Here is a 19,486-nt window from a genome sequence, read left to right on the forward strand (position 1 = left end):
TTAAACCTAGAAGGATATTATTCCCATCAAATTTATTTAGTTTTATTTTATTTTGATGTTAATTGATTTTTAGATTGAGTATTTAAATTTTTGTAAGTCTCTATATATTTTATTTTTGAATTTATTCAATTTTCATTATTTAAATAATCAGAGAAAAATAAAATTTATTTCTCAAATATTAAAAGTCAATTTTATTGTTTTAAAATGCATATTGGGAGGCCCATCAAGACCCCAATGGGATTTGCATGGGGGCCCACTAAAGGGGGCCCTAGATGGCCACTCCCCATTTGAAGTGGGTAGTCTTCTTTATTTTGGATCCTTTTTAATTAAAATTCTGAAAGGAATATGAATATGCTTTAGGGAGTCCTATGGTGATTGGACTTCTAAAAGGAATATAATTAAGTCAAACGTTATCTGATATTTTTCATATTTTCTATTTGATGGGATAAAGGTTTAGAAAGCTGAATGATAAGGTTCTAACACATTCATTTAAATCATGATGGTTGATTTAAATAATTGATTGCTCAGATTTCTCACCCCACAGGCCTCTTAATATCAATAAGTCTAAATCAATCTAGGCTATTCCAAATGAAACTTGATTCCCTTGAAAAATCCATAAATTGGGGCCTCCTCACCTCTCATTATCAACATTAGATCTCTCTCTTCTCTCTCTGATCACTTCTAAGGTGGCATGCCACTCCCCTAGGGTTTCTCTATCTCTCTCTCATCCAAGATCTCATCTCTTTAAGAGAGATAGGGGCACGCCTCCATATAAGAGATCAAAAATAGGGGCACACCCCCATATAAGAGATCAAAAATACGGGCACGCCCCATTCATATGTTATAAGCATTGAAGGTATATATTCTAAGGCATTGAGGTTTTGATCTAAAGTTCTATGCTATCAAAATTTATGTCATTAGAGGAGGAGACCAGTGTGGGGTGTACTAAGTCCAGTTGAGATAATCATCGGACATCTTACCAAGTAGTTTGGAGTATTTTATTTATTATGCTTTCTTATTCCCATAAAACATTGTGAGCCGGTTCGCGCAATAACTTGCCCGGTTCTTCGAGTGATAATGTTGGTTCTTCGAGTCATGATGTCGGTTCCTCGGGTCATGACGTGTCCATACGTCAGTGGAGGAGGAGACCAATGTGGGGTATACTAAGTTCAGTTGAGATAATCATCGAACATCTTACCAAGCAGTTTGGAGTATTTTGTTTATTATGCTTCTTATTCCCATAAAACATTATAAGCCGATTCGCACAATAACTCGCCCGATTCTTCGAGTCATGACGCGCGAGTCATGACGTCAGGGACCTGCAGTCAAGGGCATTTTCATAAAATTTAGGGAATTTTGAGGCAAAATGACCCGCAGCAAGCTTCGCCTGGCCCTAAGTTCTTCACGCACGTGTGCTTATGATCCACCCGCTTCGTGTAATTTCATTGCTTCACACGCGCTACAAAGAATGAGTACAAAGAACTATTTATGCATATAAATTTGCTTCTCTCTGTTCGATGTGGGACTATGTGAATAGGTAATACCTTAAAATGCTCATATATTATATATTTTGTTAACTGTTCTATAAACAAGTTGCAAATGCCTTAACTAGTTGTTGCACGTCCTCAATGTGAGACGGACGCGGGTTCGATTCTTGAGTTGGTTTTTTTTTCAAATTATTTTCTTATCCAAAAAATAAAAGGTTTTTATCAATTTCGCTTTTTGTTAAATTTTTTCTTATCAATAAAATAAAAAGTTTCGTATAAAAACCATAAAAAATTTTGTCAAATTTTTTTCTTATAAAAAAATTAAAGGATTTTACTAAAAAATAAAAATAAAAGGTTTTTATCAATTTCACTTTTTGTTTTTTTTGTCGACTTATTTTCTTATCCAAAAAATAAAAGCTTTTTATCAATTTTGCTTTTTGTCTAATTTTTTTCTTATCAATAAAATAAAAAATTTTCGTATAAAAACAATAAAATTTTTTGTCTAATTTTTTTCTTATATAAAAATTAAAGGCGTTTTTTAAAAAATAAAAATAAAAGGTTTTTATCAATTTCGCTTTTTGTCAATTTTTTTTTTCTTATCTACAAAATAAAAAGTTTCGTATAAAAAAAAATGAAAGGTTCTTATCAATTTGTTTTCTTGTTAGAAAATAAAATAAAATAAAAGGTTATTGTAAAAAGAATATAAAGTTATTATAAAAAAAATTACAAGTATTTTTGTCAAAAAAACTCATTTCTTATTTTTGTTAAAATAAGCTCATATTTTGGTCAAAAAAACTCATTTCTTATTTTTTAAAAAAAATACAACAAGCATTTTTATTTAAATAAGTTCATACAGAGAAAAAAACTTAATATTCATATATTGATGAAAAAAATGAAAATTAATAACGTAGTATCCTGATTTCTTATTGGATTCTTAAAAAATAACATTTATATAATGAATTTTAATATTTTTTTTAGATTTTTTTAAAGCTTAATCCAACCGATTTGGCTGATTTTCTATCCGGATCGTCGATTCACAGATCCATATGGGTTTTTTGGGTGCCCGATCTAAGTCACCGATCCGTTTTTTAATCCATGTGTCTTATTTATTGAATAAAAGTAGTTGTAATTAGTGGTAGCAAGTGAAAACCACTTTTGATTATACATTTGTTTATTTCAATTGAGTGTTATTGTACTTGAACTTTTGTAAGTGATCTAATCGGAGAAAAAGAAAATTGAAATCTACACTTTGGTAGATCCCCTTGTCCAACTTTTATAGAAGCAACGAATCGATCCACCATAAAGGTGAAGCCCGATATCAAGTGACCTCTAAATATGAATTGTCTAATTGTAGATCCACAAAATCCGTTTCTCGTGTTTGATCACATCCCACCCTATTGCCATGAAGATAATGTTTCGGGTGATAGGATTAACTCAAAATTCCATGGTAAGAAAATTGAATTCAGTTGTGGGTGAATTGATTTTGAGTCATATGAGAAATCCTTCCTATAGGAAACACACTATGCATCAGCAATCAAACATATTTATGAATCGATTCTGAAAAGTTGTTTCTTTGCATAATGAATCATGTCTCTCAGAAAGAAAAGTTTTCTCTGATAAGAGAGAAGAGGGAGAGGATCTCTAATGAGAGAAGAAGGAGAGGAGAGAAGTTTGATTAACAAACTACTCTGAATTTGCCTATTTACCTTTAATGGAAGTATCTCCAACATCGTTAACATCAATTTTTCAAGCATCCATAACATCAATTCTTCAAGCATTCACAAGAATAATATGCAGAAATTTATCGATTTAAAAACCCTTTTGGTTTCTCTCTCTAACTACTAAAGAAGAATAATATGCAAGAATTTATCGATCTAAAAATCCTTTTGGTTTCTCTCTTTCTAAAAATCCTTTTGGTTTCTCTCTCTGACTACTAAAGAATTTATCAATCTAAAAGTCCTCTTGGTTTCTCTCTCTAACTACTAAACAACAGAATTTCAGTTTCGGTTCTGAATTCCGTGTTCCTAAAAATTGAGATGGCAGGGTCTATCTTTTTATCTTTATTTTAATTTAGGGAAAGCACATAAAAATAATCCAGTGGCATTAACTATTGTAAAAGGGTTATATAAGGGCAAGGCCTTAAACAATCAAATTAAGGCGTAAATCAAAAATTTATTAGGAGAGGTTGTTTCAATGCCCAAAATACCTCACATTGATCATCTCGACCTCGAGAAAAAAAAAAAAATTTCAAGACATGGAAATCACGCATCTTGTAATGCATTCTTGGATGGTCAATTTTCAAGATTTTCAAGATTTTCAAGTCTTCATAGATCCACTCGATCTACACTATTTCTTAAGCTTTAAATTTTATAGTTAGAGATGAAAATAAATTTTTAGGTTAACACAAAGATTTTCAGTATTGAAACAATGTCTTTCAACATTATTTGAAGGCATGCCTTACTTTGATGGTTTAGGGCCTCGTGATTACATAACCACACCCTTAACCATTTAACATTTAACCCATATGTTTCTATTTAAATTCAAAAGTACATCTAATGTACATACTATAGTTACCATTTCAACAATAACCATGTAGTTTATCAAAATTAAAAAACACAAACTTCATTGGCACCTCATAGAATGACTTCATTATCTATAATATAGCTTCATGAACTACTAATGGACATACATCATTATTTCTATTTCATAGAGAATTATGGCAGATCATGATTCTTTGAGTAAAGTTTGAAAAATGAGAACATGACAAAGCATAAGCTTTTTTCGCATTTCAACTCATATCAACAATATGTCAAGTAAATTAATCAGCAACGGAATATATGATATAAGAACATGCGAGTTTATTCGGAAATAAAATACCTTAAATTACTACAAATTAATATAACCATTCAACATGGAAATAAAATTATGAGTCATAATACTCTAGGCGTGTTCCATTAATGAGTAAAATTATGATACAGTAAAGGAATTGATGTGGATTGATGAATATGACATGTCGTAGTCATTAGAGATCCCCAGCCATAAAATGTTTTTAAGTTTGAGAGGTGCCTATCAATGAAAAGAGTTTCTTAACAAAAAAACCGTGCTGAACTGAACTGTAAATCTTTTTAATAGATTTGAATCAACAAAAAGGCTTTTACCCCCTCTCTCTCTCTCTCTATATATATATATATATATGTTAAATTCAAATAAAATAAATAAGTAACACTGACCACTGAGGGCCATTTTTTAAAGAGGACTTATCTCGAACCATCATCATTTAGGGGCCTTTTAGATACTTGAAAATGCATTTTTAAAAATGTTTTAATGTGGAGATGGCACATTTCAAGTGTTAGGATCGAAATTTTGGGGTTAAAAAGTATTTTCGCTAAAATTATTTTCCTCATTTCAAGCCAAAATATTTAGCCAAAAATAAATAAATATGTATTATTCCCTTTACCCTCCTAAATTGATTTCCAACTAGATTTCCCTGCTACAATTTTTTGGGCTAAAAAGTATTTTCAACGAAATTATTTTCCTCATTTCAAGCAATAAATAAATAAATATATCATTCCCTTTACGCTCTTAAATTGATTTCCAACTAGATTTCCCTGCTAGCCTATTTTATAAAATACTTACAAAGACCCCTACTTTATACAATTAATTCCACGAAAACACCCCAACGAATTAGATAGATAAATATCTCACGAGAGAAATATTTCACATTTTAAGTTTTAGATAGAGAAAGTATTTAAAAATTTTAGAGAGATAAACTATATCTAATTTTAGAGAGAGAAATTATATCTAATTTTAGAGAGAAAAACTACCTAAAAAATTTTTAGAGAGAAAAACTATCTTAAAATTTTTATGGAGAGAAACTATTTTAAATTAAGTTCTAGAGAGAAAAAACATATTAAAATTTTAAAGAGAGAAACCATATCGAATTTTAAATACAAAAGTACCCAAAGACGCTTTAAAGAGAGAAACTATCTCAAAATTTTTAGAGAGAAACTATCTCAAATCTTAAGATTTATAGAGAGAGAAAGCACTTGAAAACTTTTAGAGAGAGAAACTATATCAAATTTTTAGAAAGATAAACTATCTCAAAATTTAAGTTTTAGAGAGATAAACTATCTCAAATTATAAATTTTAGAGATAAAAACCATCCCAAAATTTTTAGAGAGAGAAACTATCTTAAATTTTAAGTTTTATAACGAAAGAGTACCTAAAAATTTTTATAGATAGCAACTATCTCAAATTTTGAGTTTTATAGAGAGAAAGTACATAAAAAATTTAAGAGACAAAAACTATCTCAGAAATTTTAGAGAGATAATATCTCAAATTTTAGGCTTTAGAGATAAAAACTATGCCAAATTTTAAGTTTTAGAATTGGAAAGTACCTGAAAATTTTAGAGAGATAAAACTATCTCAAATTTTTAAATAGAGAAACTCTCAAATTTTAAGTCTTAGAGAGAGAAATTACCTCAAAACTTTTATACAGTAAAACTATCTCAAAATTTTTAGATAGTGAAACTACCTCAAAATTTTACACAGCAAAACTATCTCAAAATAGAGAAACTATTTAAAATTTTAAGTTTTTCTCAAAAATTTTAGAAAAAGAAACTATCTCAAATTTAGTAAAAAAAAAAAAATTACATTATAATTAATAATACAATCTAGAGCATTTAACAAAACAAAAATTTAAAAACCAAAAGCCATGAAAATATTATGCATCTCTATACCATCGAAACAGCATAAATCTATTTTATATAAAATACTTTTATGGAGAAATACATTTCAAATACGATAGATTTTTTCACCTAATCTTTTTCTATGGATCCAAACGGCTCCTTAATCCAATGCTCTCTCAAATACCATTACTTTGAAGCTCTCCAAGATGAAAACTACCGCTCTCTTCTTAGGTGAATCCCATGTATCTTCTCTCTCTCCTAAAATCTTTATTCAATATTTTCTCTGTCTATTTATCTCTCCTGAAATATTAGGTTCCCTAAATATGATTATTCTAAAAAATTTCTACAATATACCAATCTTAGATAATAATTTTATGTGGGTCTTAATATTTTTTAATCATCTTAAGTTTGCATAAAGATAGTAATTTCATGTGACTAATGGCAACTTCTCTTACTTGATAATCCAAAGTTTGTATAAAGATAAGGGTTGATATTTAGAAAGAAAATATTCAGTTCTCTCTCAAAATCACGTTGCCTTTCATACATTAGAAATCTTTTTTTTTTTTAAATCATTATCTTTTAGTATTTTTTCTCTTAAAAAATAACGTCCTCAAGATATATAGAGAGAGACTCATGTCCAATTATTATAGAATTTAGATTTTTTGGGCTCCAGATCACCTGATCGCCATTCCTCAGTGCGGAACAAAATATATTATTTTCGGTAAAGTTCTTTCCCTTAAAAATATTTACTTAATAATAGCCATTATTATGATTTGGATTATTCATTGAATTTTGTTCAGTCTTACCTAAGGAGAGGTATCCAAAAAATCTTCCCTTGACGCACAAGCCCTCTCTCTAAACTTCTCACTTAATTTGAGCAATAATTTATATTTTTGTTATTGGAGGAAATTAATGGTAGTTATTATAGTTCTAAGTTTAGAAGTTCTTGAGTTAGGGGTTGATATTTAGAAAGAGATTAAGAGCTTACACGTTTTACTTTAAAGAGAACATGTTTTATTTTAAAGCACTACAAACAGTTTTTTAAAAGTTTTAGTTATTTAAAAACTAATAGTAAAAAGTTTCAAAAGATAAAAATATGATTTAATTCAAGTGATCTAAAACTAGGTTATGAAGAGGTGGTTTTTTTTTATTTTTTGCAACCTTGGTCAAAAAAGAAAAAAAAAAAAGATATGGTTTTTTTTTTCACAAATATTAGATAGATGAAAGAGGGAGATTAATATGCCTCTTAAAAATTTGGGGAATATCTCTCACACACACCCAATTACCGACACGTACTCCTCTCCTTAGGCTTCCTTAAAATTATCCTATTTTCCTCTCTCTATCATAACTTTGTAAATCTCTGTCCATTGGTAGGAAAGTGGATATATCATAATTGAAATAACCCTATACGTACTATATATGTAGGACAAATTTGATTGCAACGGAAACTGAAAGTTGATAATACTTGATTTTTGGATTCCCTTAACTTTCGGTTTTTATGTAATCTAATTCTTATCGATTTAGAATTGAGGGCAATGTAATCTAATTCTTATCGATTTAGAATTGAGGGCAATCGGTGGGTGAAGGAGATACCTATATATTTATTTACACATAGAGAGAGGGAGACGGAGAGATTTTGAAAGGGACTGAATCCTCTCTTTTGTTGGTTTGAAGAGATGGCAGATGATGAAGGCACTGCCCTCCAAGACATTCTTCATGCTGTTGATCTTGTAAGTCTCTATTCTCTCTCACCCACACACACACAGGATAGTTTTTTTTTTTTTCGAAATAGATGATAGATTAGTTTTTACCTCTTATGTTTCTTGTTTCTTTTTTGTTTAATGTTATTTGGGTTGGTTCTTTCTTTCCCTACCCCATGGGGTTCACAGTTTCAGGGCTTACATAAATATAGTATATACAATACAAATATAAGTGTGGTTTCCATATAGTTGCAACATTCTTCTTCTTCTTTTTTTTTTGTTTTTTTGTTTTTTTGTTTGTTTGACAATAATAAGTTGCAACCTCAAACAAGGTGCATCTCTAAATTTTATGATAGATGTAATTTTGATATAAAAAAATTCTTAGGATGGCTTAGAATCTATTTTCATATCTAATTATAAAATTTTAAACTCTCTAAAAATAGTTCGAATCAAGTAGATTTACAAACACATGAAAATCTTGGAAATGGATAGTCCAGACAATGTGTTGCAAGATCCACTATTTTGCAGGCTCGAAATCGTTTTTTCTTTTGTTATTCATACATCTCGATGTTGAGGTGATTAATTAGAGGGTTTTCCAACATCCAAACAACCTTTTATGATGAAATTTTTTATGTGCTTTTTTAATTCTATATTTTAAGGTTACAACCTTATGTAAAAATGTAAAGCCCCAGACCCACACCTCTATGAAGAAGCCCTAACATTGTGGCATCAACAATCAGTTAAAAAACAATATTTTCTTAGCTAAGCTTACCGTCAGGTGTTTCCAGACTTGGCCGAGTCCAGCGAATATTTTTGTACACTGATTATATGGCTATATGTTATAAAAATGTTTACAATAAGACATTTACCTTTGGTATAAGGTGGTCACAATTTATTTTGACCATTAGATTTGAAATTAGATGGTTGTGTTTATTTTATGGCTACATACTATATTATATAGCCTTTCTTAACTCAAAAATTGCAAGGGAGCGGAGTATATGGCTATATATTATATTATAATAGGGAAAAGTTTATATATAGCTTAGGCTCTAAGCATTCAAATTACAGCTTACCTAAAAAATTTCACTAGAAGAGGTTGTTTTGATGCTCAAATATCTTCAAATTGATCATCTCGACATCAAGATGCATAGACTTGAGAAAAAAAAGGATTTTAAGTTTTGGAAATAGCGTATCTTGTAATGTATTTTTTGACCGTTAATTTTTAAGTTATTCAAGTTTTTATAGATCTGCTCGATCTACACTATTTTTGAAATTTTAAATGTTATAATTAAAGATAAAAATATATTTTAAGGCGAGCAAAATATTTCCAATATTGAATCCACATTTCTTGACACTATTTGAAGGTAGGCTCAAATTTGATTGTTTAGAGCCTCAGCTCTATACAAACCGCACCCATTATAATATAGTATGCCTATTTTGACTTAAAGATCCTGTAAGTCTATGAGTTGATGGGATAGTGTAAGCCCAACATCCTAGATTGCATCTGGGCCGTATTGATGGCCACGACTATATTTCTCAACTTTTGTTCATCGATTTATTTACTTCTAAGGGTTTTTTCTTTTCCTTTTTTTATTTTTTTTTGGTAAATTGCAGGAACAGATTCCGATCGAGGAAGTCTTCGAGCATTTGAAATGCACCAAAGAGGGTTTGTCCTCCGAGGAGGGGGAGCAGCGTCTCCAAATATTTGGCCCAAACAAGTTAGAGGAAAAAAAGGTTGGACCCTTGTCAAGTTTTGTGTACTTCTATTTCTCTTTTAGCTTTAAAAATTTTTACTTTGATATTTAATAGAGCATAGATCATTACCCTCTTTTTTTTTCTTTTATAGGAATAATAAAGCGAAATGATTTTTTTATTTGATTTTTCATTTCATAATTTTTGATATGTTAAATGGTTCAACCACCTTGACCACCGAAGACAAGGGCCCATTCATATTTATGTTCACCATATAATATGTAAAATTAATTAGGTTCCATTTTAATTCATCTTTTATTTTGAGAATTAGAAATCTTTAACACTCAAGAAAAAGAGCATTAGAAATATTGCAACCTTAGGAATGGGTTCGAGACTAGGTAGATAGGGTGGTAGAGCGCCATAACTTAATGTTTTGAGTTTCTTCCTACCACTAACTTGTCCCAGCTTAACTAGTTAGCACTTGACAATTTGCAACATTATGTCTTAGACTCAATTCCTAACAAGGTAGGGGCTTCTCTCCATTGACTCGTCCAAAAAAAAAAAAAAATTTTGCTCAATTCCTAATAAGGCAAGGGCTTCTCCCCATTGACTCACCCAAAAAAATAAAAATAAAAAACAAAACATTCTTGCGCAATTTAAGAGACTTGGGTGGAAATTCTCATTTGGTATTGCCCCATTTGTTTTGGTGCTTAAGAGCAAAGCATGGGTGCAAATAGAGAAAAAAATAGAAATAAAAAACAAAACATTCTTGCGCAATTTAAGAGACTTGGGTGGAAATTCTCATTTGGTTTTTGCCCCATTTGTTTTGGTGCTTAAGAGCAAAAGCATGGGTGCAAATAGAGAAAATTGGGCGTAAATAGCAATCCCCAATTTGGATTGGGTTCAATCGAAGGTAAGTTTTTTCTCTATTTTTTCCTTTGTAAATATAAAGGAATTGGGTTTTATTTGGACTATCAAAGGTATTATGCATGATGAATTTCTCAACAAAATTTCACATAGTATGAATTTTGTTGGTAAAAAATGATGATACTTGTAAATAAAATCGGCAAGACTAAAAAGAAGAAGATTGAACTTTTTATCATAAAAGATACCATTATTGATAAAAAAATATATATATATCCACAATCACCAATTTCTGATGTTCAAAAAGCTTTACATATTTGATTAAATAATTTGATGACTCAAAATTATGGAAAAATTCAAGGAAGTGTGGGCACTATATTATATAAGGTGTCACCATTTTAACCATCTTAGGCTAAAATACGTTTTTCACCTCACTCAATACTAACATTTATGCATGTTCATATGAATTTCAAAGACCTCACTCAATACTAACATTTATGCATGTTCATATGAATTTCAAAGAAGTTGGATAGGTAATTTTTCTCATCTCCTCATTGATTAACAAAAAAAAGGAAAAAAAAAATTATGGTTTTCACTCAAATTTGGGGTTTTGGCTAACAGGAAGGCAAGATTCTCAAGTTTTTGGGTTTCATGTGGAATCCTCTATCATGGGTCATGGAAGTGGCAGCTCTCATAGCAATTGCTCTGGCAAATGGAGGGGTATTTACTACTTTATACTTCTTCCCTGTGGCCATATATCTATGAGTTGGAGTTCAGCTATCTGATTTTAGCATTAATATTAAGTTAAGAGATATGACATTAAAACTGAAATTTTGTAATTGGAAATTTGCAGGGGAAGCCACCAGATTGGCAAGACTTTGTGGGCATTGTTGTTCTATTGATCATCAACTCCACCATCAGTTTCATTGAAGAAAACAATGCTGGAAATGCAGCAGCTGCTCTAATGGCTGGTCTTGCTCCAAAGACAAAGGTAAAGTCACTGCTTCCATTAACACTAAAAAAAAACAGTCAATAAGATTGTCTAAGCTTGGTAGAAATACATCCGATTCTGTGTGTCAATGGTCGGGCTCAGAAAAATTTCTCAGAGTTTGTGTGGAGAAATGTCCCTGAGATTGCATTCCTAGGTGTTTGTGAAAATTAAAAATACTCGAGCAAGAAGCTCTAAATACTTTTGCTAAATGAAAGATACATTTTTATTTACAAGAAACAAACAAACCAGGGGACTACCACAATGTTTTACTTTCCACTCTTACTTATTTTGGCTTGACAACCAGGCTCTTTCTTCTCATGTTACTTTATTTTCAACAGGTTCTTAGAGATGGGAGGTGGAGTGAGCAAGAGGCTGCTATCTTGGTGCCTGGTGATGTTATAAGCATAAAGTTGGGAGACATTGTACCAGCTGATGCTCGTCTTTTGGTGGGCGATCCCTTAAAGATTGATCAGTCAGCCTTAACTGGTGAGTCACTTCCGGTTACTAAGCATCCTGGAGATGAGGTGTTCTCTGGTTCCACTTGCAAGCAAGGTGAAATCGAAGCCATTGTCATTGCTACTGGTGTCCACACTTTTTTTGGCAAGGCGGCACATCTCGTCGACTCTACTAACCAAGTTGGTCACTTCCAAAAGGTGAGATGAAGTATATAAACCTATTAGTATAAATTTAAATTAGTTTTATAAAAAAATTTTGGGACTGAGGGTATAGTCTGACTGAGAGTACAACCCTTAATATAGCAAGATGGTAGAAAATGACGACCCCAAATAGTTGGGATATAGCTCAGATGATGATAATAGTGGTGGTGATGATGACTATGAAACTTTTTTGAGAGATTACTAATAAGATATTTAACAATAGATTAACAAATAACCTTTGGAATACCCAACAAATGCATTTGGAATATTTACTTGCGTCATTTAAATAATGAAAAACATAAATATGATGTCCATACTCAAATACCAAAAATGGATAGGACTTAGTAACTCTGTCAATTTACAGAAATTTGGGATTTTCTGGGAAAATTTTTAACAAAAAATCTTACACACAAAAAAAAAAAAAGAAAGAAAAGAGAGAACAGTTTTTATTTGAAATTTAGTTTTCATTATTTTCATTTTATTTGAATTTAGTTTTCATTATTTTCATTTGTGTGTAGAAAGAACATTTTCAGTATGTTGCCAATTCTTTATTTTGAAGTTTCTTCCAATCTTTCTTTCAAACTTACACAAAACTAATGGATTTCTAAGCCTCAAGGAAAATTGTAAGTGCATATAAGACTACGCATTAGCAGGCACTTATTAGTTATAACATGTTGCGTCCCAAAAAGTGCAGGAGAATTCTGATAAGAATGAAGTGTTATCATTTCTTCACCCAGAATTATTTAAAAGGAAACATGTAAAAACTACAGGAGAAAAGAATGTTAACATCAATTTGTATTGGGAATTTGCAGGTTCTTGCAGCAATTGGTAACTTTTGCATTTGCTCAATTGCTTTGGGAATGTTGGTGGAGATCATAGTGATGTACCCAATTCAACATAGGAAGTACAGGGATGGAATTGACAATCTCCTTGTCCTCCTCATTGGTGGAATCCCCATTGCCATGCCCACTGTGCTCTCTGTTACCATGGCCATTGGTTCCCACAGGCTCTCAAAGCAAGGTGCCATCACCAAGAGGATGACTGCCATTGAGGAGATGGCCGGCATGGATGTCCTCTGCAGTGATAAGACTGGAACTCTAACCCTTAACAAGCTTACTGTCGACAAGACCATGATCGAGGTACTCCTGGTTTACATTTCCTCTCTCTCTCTCTCTCTCTCTGGTAGAGATCATCTTGGCTAAATAAAATCTGGGTTACAGGTGTTCACAAAGGATGTGGACAGGGACAAGGCAGTGCTGCTTGCTGCCAGGGCATCGAGAGTCGAGAACCAGGATGCCATTGACACTGCAATTGTCAGCATGTTGGCTGACCCCAAGGAGGTAAGCTTCAACTGTGTTATTATACACCAAGAAGAAACAATCGAGATTGAATAAGAAGGAATGCAATGCTCAGAGAGATAAAGAGGAAATTTACAAATGCATGGTGTTGGCTCAGGCTCGGGCAGGTATACAGGAGGTGCATTTCTTGCCATTCAACCCTGTGGACAAGCGCACCGCCATTACGTACATCGAGTCTGATGGTTCCTGGCATCGTGCTAGCAAGGGTGCACCAGAGCAGGTGAGATACTCTACATTTCCATCAATTAGTTTCAGATTTTGTTTTATTCATGTTTAGATCCTAAATTAGAAGGATACATTACTCTTCATTAGTGTGAAACAGCTTCCTCTTGTTTGACTTAGAACGTGGTTTTATTTATGGGAAATTTATGAAGATACATCTCACATTTCAACTATTTAACATTCTATACTTTTTGTACTATTCCAAATCAAAATCATATGTATATTAACTAGTTAATCTCATAGGTGTGTTTTGACATGTTTCCTTTTGTTTATCTTAGGTAGTTCAGCAGTAGGGATTGAAATTGTTGGGATGTTTGGAAGCGGGTTTAGCTTAAGAGTTTGCATAATTTACTGAAATTCATATTTGCTTATATTGAAAAATGATAATACAGATTGTGGATTTATGCAACCTAAGAGAGGATGCCAGGAATAAGGTTCACTCCATCATTGACAAATATGCCGATCGTGGGCTTCGTTCTCTGGCTGTTGCCAGACAGGTCATTGCTCTCCCTTCTTGTTATCATGGATGTGTGTGTGTGTGAGAGTGAGAGAGAGCTGAATTATGTGTTTGATGGATGATTCAGGAGGTGCCGGAGGCGACAAAAGAGAGCGCCGGGGGGCCATGGGAGTTTGTAGCGGTGTTACCTCTCTTTGATCCTCCAAGGCATGACAGTGCGGAGACCATCAAGAGGGCTCTCCACTTAGGTTTGAATGTGAAGATGATCACAGGTGACCAGCTCGCCATTGCCAAGGAGACGGGACGAAGGCTCGGAATGGGTACCAACATGTACCCTTCGTCCTCTTTGCTCAGCCAGAGCAAGGACAAATCACTGGCTGGCCTCCCTGTTGACGAGCTCATCCAGAAGGCCGATGGTTTTGCTGGAGTTTTTCCTGGTAATAAATTCTCAAAAAATTTCACGCACGTGCTTGTAGGGACTAAATCAAAGCACACTTTTTGGGGTTTATTTTTAAACTCCATAAGTACAACCACTAACTACTTGAGACTGCCTTTTTCTCAATTAAAGACAAAGTGCAGTGCAAGTATTAATAGACAATGGCTTTTGGGTTTTCAATTATGAACTATGAAGATGAGCAAGTCTGAACAGACAAAAGCTTTTGGGTTTTTATATATGAAGATGTACAAATATGAAAAGATAATAGCTTTTGGATTTTAAATTCTGAATAATGAAGATTTGAATAATCTATGGCTTTAAGGTTTTGATTCTAACCTACGAAGAAGAGCATGGACTAATAATTAGCTCCTCTCTCTCTCTCTCTCTCTCTCTCAGAGCACAAGTATGAGATTGTGAAGAAGCTACAGGAGAGGAAGCACATATGTGGTATGACAGGGGATGGTGTGAACGATGCCCCTGCCTTGAAGAAAGCCGACATTGGTATTGCCGTTGCTGATGCTACCGATGCTGCTAGAAGTGCCTCTGACATCATCCTCACCGAGCCTGGCCTCAGTGTTATTGTGGGTGCTGTTCTCACCAGCAGAGCCATCTTCCAGAGGATGAAGAACTACACGGTATCCTTATTCTCTCTCGTACTTCCTTTATCTATTATACTGAATCTCTTTTTCTCAATCCATCCCTGTTAATGTTCTAATCCATCCCTGTTAATGTTCTGCTTGTCTTTTCTTACTCTTTTTTGAAACACTGGCTTATTATTTACAGATATATGCGGTTTCTATCACCATTCGTATGGTGGTACGTTCCGACTTCCGAAATTGTGCTATTTGCCATTTTATTTTTGTAAGTTTTGGTTCTGGTTTTTCTTTTTCCTTATGTTTGTGATATATTTTTTGGAGAAATATGGCAGTTGGGTTTCATGTTGATTGCTCTCATATGGAAGTTCGACTTCTCTCCTTTCATGATTCTCGTAATCGCCATCCTCAACGACGGTAAGAGACAATGATCTCATCCGTCCATTTTCCATACTGAGAAAATCCAAACTGTTTGTTCATGTGAAACTTATAGTAATGTGAATGTCGTGGTGATACAGGGACGATCATGACAATCTCAAAGGACAGAGTGAAGCCATCGCCAATGCCAGATAGCTGGAAATTGAAGGAAATCTTCACAACGGGCGTGGTGCTCGGGACTTACCTTGCCGTCATGACTGTGGTCTTCTTCTGGGTGGTGCACAAGACTGACTTCTTCTCGGTATGCCACGCTACGCCACCCCACTAGAGAGAGAGAGAGAGATTGATAGATACTAGCTGAGAGAGGGAGGGCATGTGTGCAGTCACGCAGAGGAAAGTGAGGAAGGGCACATGTTTGTATGCGTTAACGTGTTAGAGAGAAAAAGAGCGTGTGTATTTGAGTCAATATGCTTTTTCTTTTTGTCAAGATATAGTAAAGGGCGGTAATCGGGTGCTGGTCCTTCCTATGCAGGGTCCCAAAAGGGGTGGGCTAAAAACGGTCCTAACCTTTAGCTTTTTATACACAAAGTGGCCGCTCTTAAGACTCAAACCCACGCTTTTGTGCTGGCTACCCGAGTCTTTAACCGTCACACCAAGTGACGGCCCCTTAAGATATAGGGATTGTATATCATCTGCGAAAATTTTTGTAGAGATAACAGTAAAATTTTTAGGGATTGTATCCTTTATTTTTGTTACAAGGATGTTATAATTACTCTTAGTCATGGAAGTTATAATTACTCTTAGCCATTAGATCGTAGAATAAATAGCTTGGGGTTGTTACGAAGTTCGAGAATGTTTCGTGTTTGAACTACAAGTCTAGTCAATGACACTCTTACAGCCGTCTAATTAAAAAATTGATGGACAAGAGTGATCGTGACCTCCTTAAACCCTCTTTGTATATTTTTTCTTTTATTTAAGGTGTCAAAGCCGATTTCAAATAATTAAAGGGATTGAATACTATAGACCATTCACTTTTTGTACAAGCAGGTCGCAATCATCCTCAACCATTGTATGTGAAATTTGAATAGCTTAAAATGCATCATGTTGTTCGATAAATTTTATTTTGAAGTTTGTGCCTAGTCAATGACACACACCCAACACTCTCAATTTACATCTAACGGTGGATATTGAAAATAAACTTATCATTGAATTATTATGTACTTCTTTAAGATTCCCAATCTTGAGTAGAGGAAATCTAATCATTTTTTAGGTTGTTTCTTTTGGGGGTACATAAGTGAAACAAAAATTTAGAAGTAAATCCTTGAATGTGACGTGGTGATGGTGATGGTGATCGTGGTGCTTGTGTGCAGGACGTGTTTGGAGTCCACTCTATCAAGGATAACCATACCGAGCTCATGGCGGCACTGTACTTGCAAGTAAGCATCGTGAGCCAGGCCCTCATCTTTGTCACCCGATCAAGGAGCTTTTCCTTCATCGAGCGCCCTGGCCTCTTGCTGCTGGTTGCCTTTACTTTCGCTCAGCTCATTGCCACCCTCATCGCTGTCTATGCAAATTGGGGCTTCGCGAGGATCGCCGGCATTGGGTGGGGTTGGGCTGGTGTCATTTGGCTCTACTCCATTATCACATATTTCCCTCTCGACATCTTCAAATTCGTGGTTCGCTATGCCCTCAGTGACAAGGCATGGGACTCCTTCCTCCAAAACAAGGCATATACCCCCTTTTGATTCTCTACATCTATCTATTTTTCTCTATCTATCCGTGCTTTATAGCTCTCTCTCATCCTTTATTTGTGATATGCTTTCTTTGATGTCTCTGTTTCTTGTTTGCTTGTGGTACTGCGTGATGAAATATCATGGAGAAAACATACAAAATGGAGTGCTACAATTTCTCATACTAATATGGACTACCTGTTAAACAAGTTGCCGTCTTTTATAAAATGACATAAAAGTTCCACTCATCATTATTACTTCATTTCACTGCACTATTTATTTTTTCTTACATTCACTATGCTCATATGTCTTCCTCTCTCTCTCTCTAAAATACAGCATGGTCACTACATCCCTCTAGAATTCTAATTTAAAGGATATTAGATGCTTTTATCTAAGCCTTTATTTTCTCCATATTTGCATGGTGCTTTTCCAATTAACAGAAGAGAATTTTGCCATCCTATAGACGTAGGGCAATTTGAATTTGCTAAACCATATAAATTCTTGTATTTTGCTCTTTTAATTTTTTATTTTCTCAAACCTTAATTTTTATCCTCTACACAAGGATTTTTTAGTACATTTTTTATTGAGAATAAACATGTCCACACTCATTTCATATTTTTGGCTCCTACTAATGTTAATATATACCCAAACTATATAAATTATAAGTTCAAACCCATTTTGTGTTAGTATCTCAACATTGGTTGTTTGTTTGATATGGTTGTTATGTTTTGGATGTGCAGACTGCTTTCACAACAAAAAAGGATTACGGGAAGGGTGAGCGAGAGGCGCAATGGGCACTTGCCCAGCGCACCCTCCACACCCTGCAGCCCCCCAGAGCCGTCACAGCTCTTCAACTACCAGACCAGTTACAGGGAGCTCACCTAGCTTGCTGAGCAAGCCAAGCGTCGTGCCGAAGTTGCTAGGTCTGGCTCATCTCCCTCTCTCTCTCTCACAAAAAAGGGTATACAACTCTCAGTCTCTCTTGTGAATGCTAAAACACTAACATAATGCAGTCTCTCCCTCTCTCTCTAAAGGGCACAACTCTATTTATCTTGGGTGAGGTTTGTACAGTGCCTATCTTATGCTGTATAAGTAAGGCGTACCTCTAAATTTTGTTGAAAGATATAGTTAAAATTTTAATATGGCTTGAAAATTCATGTTTAAACCTATTGTGAAATTTAAATTCCTAAAAACAATGCAGATCAAGTAGATCCATAAACCTTTGAAAATCTTAAAACAGACGGTTCAAATAATTACAATATGCACTACTTTTAAGACTGAATTTTCCTTTTCTTTATAGTACATCAGTCTCAAGATCGAGATGATTAATTAGAAAGTTTTCCAACATCAAAATGCTTTTTTCTATCAGATTTTTTAGGTGAACCTTACTTATTAGTATGGGGTCACAACCTTACATAAAGTTTTTCCTTCTATCTCAATCCTGTCAATGTTGCTCTCTCTCTCACACACACTGGCTAACATACTCTTATCTTAATGGCCCTATTTGCCTCTCTCTCTCTCTCTCTAATAGCACTGCTCTCTCTGTCTTTGATGCAAGTTTCTCTCTCTATGTTCAATTAATATGTCTGTATTTCAAATGACAAAGTAAATAATATCAAACTGTTTTATGTGGTGGTGTTATGGGCAGGCTTCAAGAACTGCACACTCTAAAGGGGCATGTGAAGTATGTGGTGACAGGCTTCAAGAACTGCATGCTCTAAAGGGGCATGTGGAGTCTGTGGTGACAAGCTTCAAGAACTGCACAATCTAAAGGGGCATGTGGAGTCTGTGGTGAAGTTGAAGGGTCTGGATATCGAGACCATCCAACAATGTGGAGTCTGTGGTGAAGTTGAATTGAAGGGTCTAGATATCAAGACCATCCAAGAACATTACACTGTTTAAGAGAGAAAAAAAGCCCATTGACTCACCAAAATCAAGCAAGAGAGAGAGAGAGACAAATGGGTAATGTGAGGGACTTAGAAGTTAGGGGAATTTTTAGTAGAAGGTTGTTTATACACTCTTGTGTTTTCTTTTTTTCTTTATCTCTAAATATTAATCTTTTTTCTTTGAATTTTAAGTAGAAGATTATTTGTATTCTTCTATTTTTTTTTTTTCTCTCTGTAAATATCAATCTTTTTTCTTTAGGCAGGAGGGTTTGTAAGTTGATATTTGAGAATAATTTTTATAATCTATCTTTTTCGCGGCTTTTAATTCATCAATGGGGTAATATAAAA

The 19,486-nt window shown here is 33.9% G+C and overlaps 1 protein-coding gene across 2 annotated transcripts; it reads left to right on the forward strand.

Moving 5' to 3' along the window:
- Positions 1–7,539: 7,539 nt before the first annotated feature.
- On the forward strand, positions 7,540–19,486 carry LOC18438505 (plasma membrane ATPase). 2 transcript variants are annotated; one of them, XM_088853543.1, is made up of 17 exons: positions 7,540–7,905; positions 9,490–9,609; positions 11,053–11,151; positions 11,285–11,422; positions 11,761–12,075; positions 12,891–13,217; positions 13,299–13,418; positions 13,534–13,656; positions 14,051–14,155; positions 14,243–14,552; positions 14,948–15,186; positions 15,335–15,367; positions 15,480–15,561; positions 15,663–15,823; positions 16,893–17,249; positions 17,993–18,175; positions 18,901–19,486. In XM_088853543.1, the coding sequence occupies exons 1-16, from the start codon at positions 7,852–7,854 to the stop codon at positions 18,143–18,145; spliced, it is 2,736 nt and encodes a 911-aa protein (XP_088709669.1). In that variant the 5' UTR covers positions 7,540–7,851; the 3' UTR covers positions 18,146–18,175; positions 18,901–19,486. The 2 variants fall into 2 exon arrangements, with proteins under 2 accessions (XP_088709669.1, XP_020525755.1); XM_020670096.2 differs by lacking the exons at positions 7,540–7,905; positions 9,490–9,609 and adding an exon at positions 10,375–10,480.

The sequence above is a fragment of the Amborella trichopoda genome, chromosome 12, assembly GCF_054954075.1.
Source record: "Amborella trichopoda isolate Santa Cruz 75 chromosome 12, AtrichopodaSantaCruz75HAP2 v2.0, whole genome shotgun sequence".
Lineage (NCBI taxonomy): Eukaryota > Viridiplantae > Streptophyta > Magnoliopsida > Amborellales > Amborellaceae > Amborella > Amborella trichopoda.

Excerpts from the sequence above, each read along its gene's own strand:
- LOC18438505 (XM_088853543.1), top strand. The coding sequence starts at position 7,852 with ATGGCAGATGATGAAGGCACTGCCCTCCAAGACATTCTTCATGCTGTT. Across the intron at positions 15,562-15,662 it reads AATCGCCATCCTCAACGACG|GGACGATCATGACAATCTCA; the intron begins GTAAGAGACAAT and ends GTGGTGATACAG. Across the intron at positions 15,824-16,892 it reads ACAAGACTGACTTCTTCTCG|GACGTGTTTGGAGTCCACTC; the intron begins GTATGCCACGCT and ends GCTTGTGTGCAG.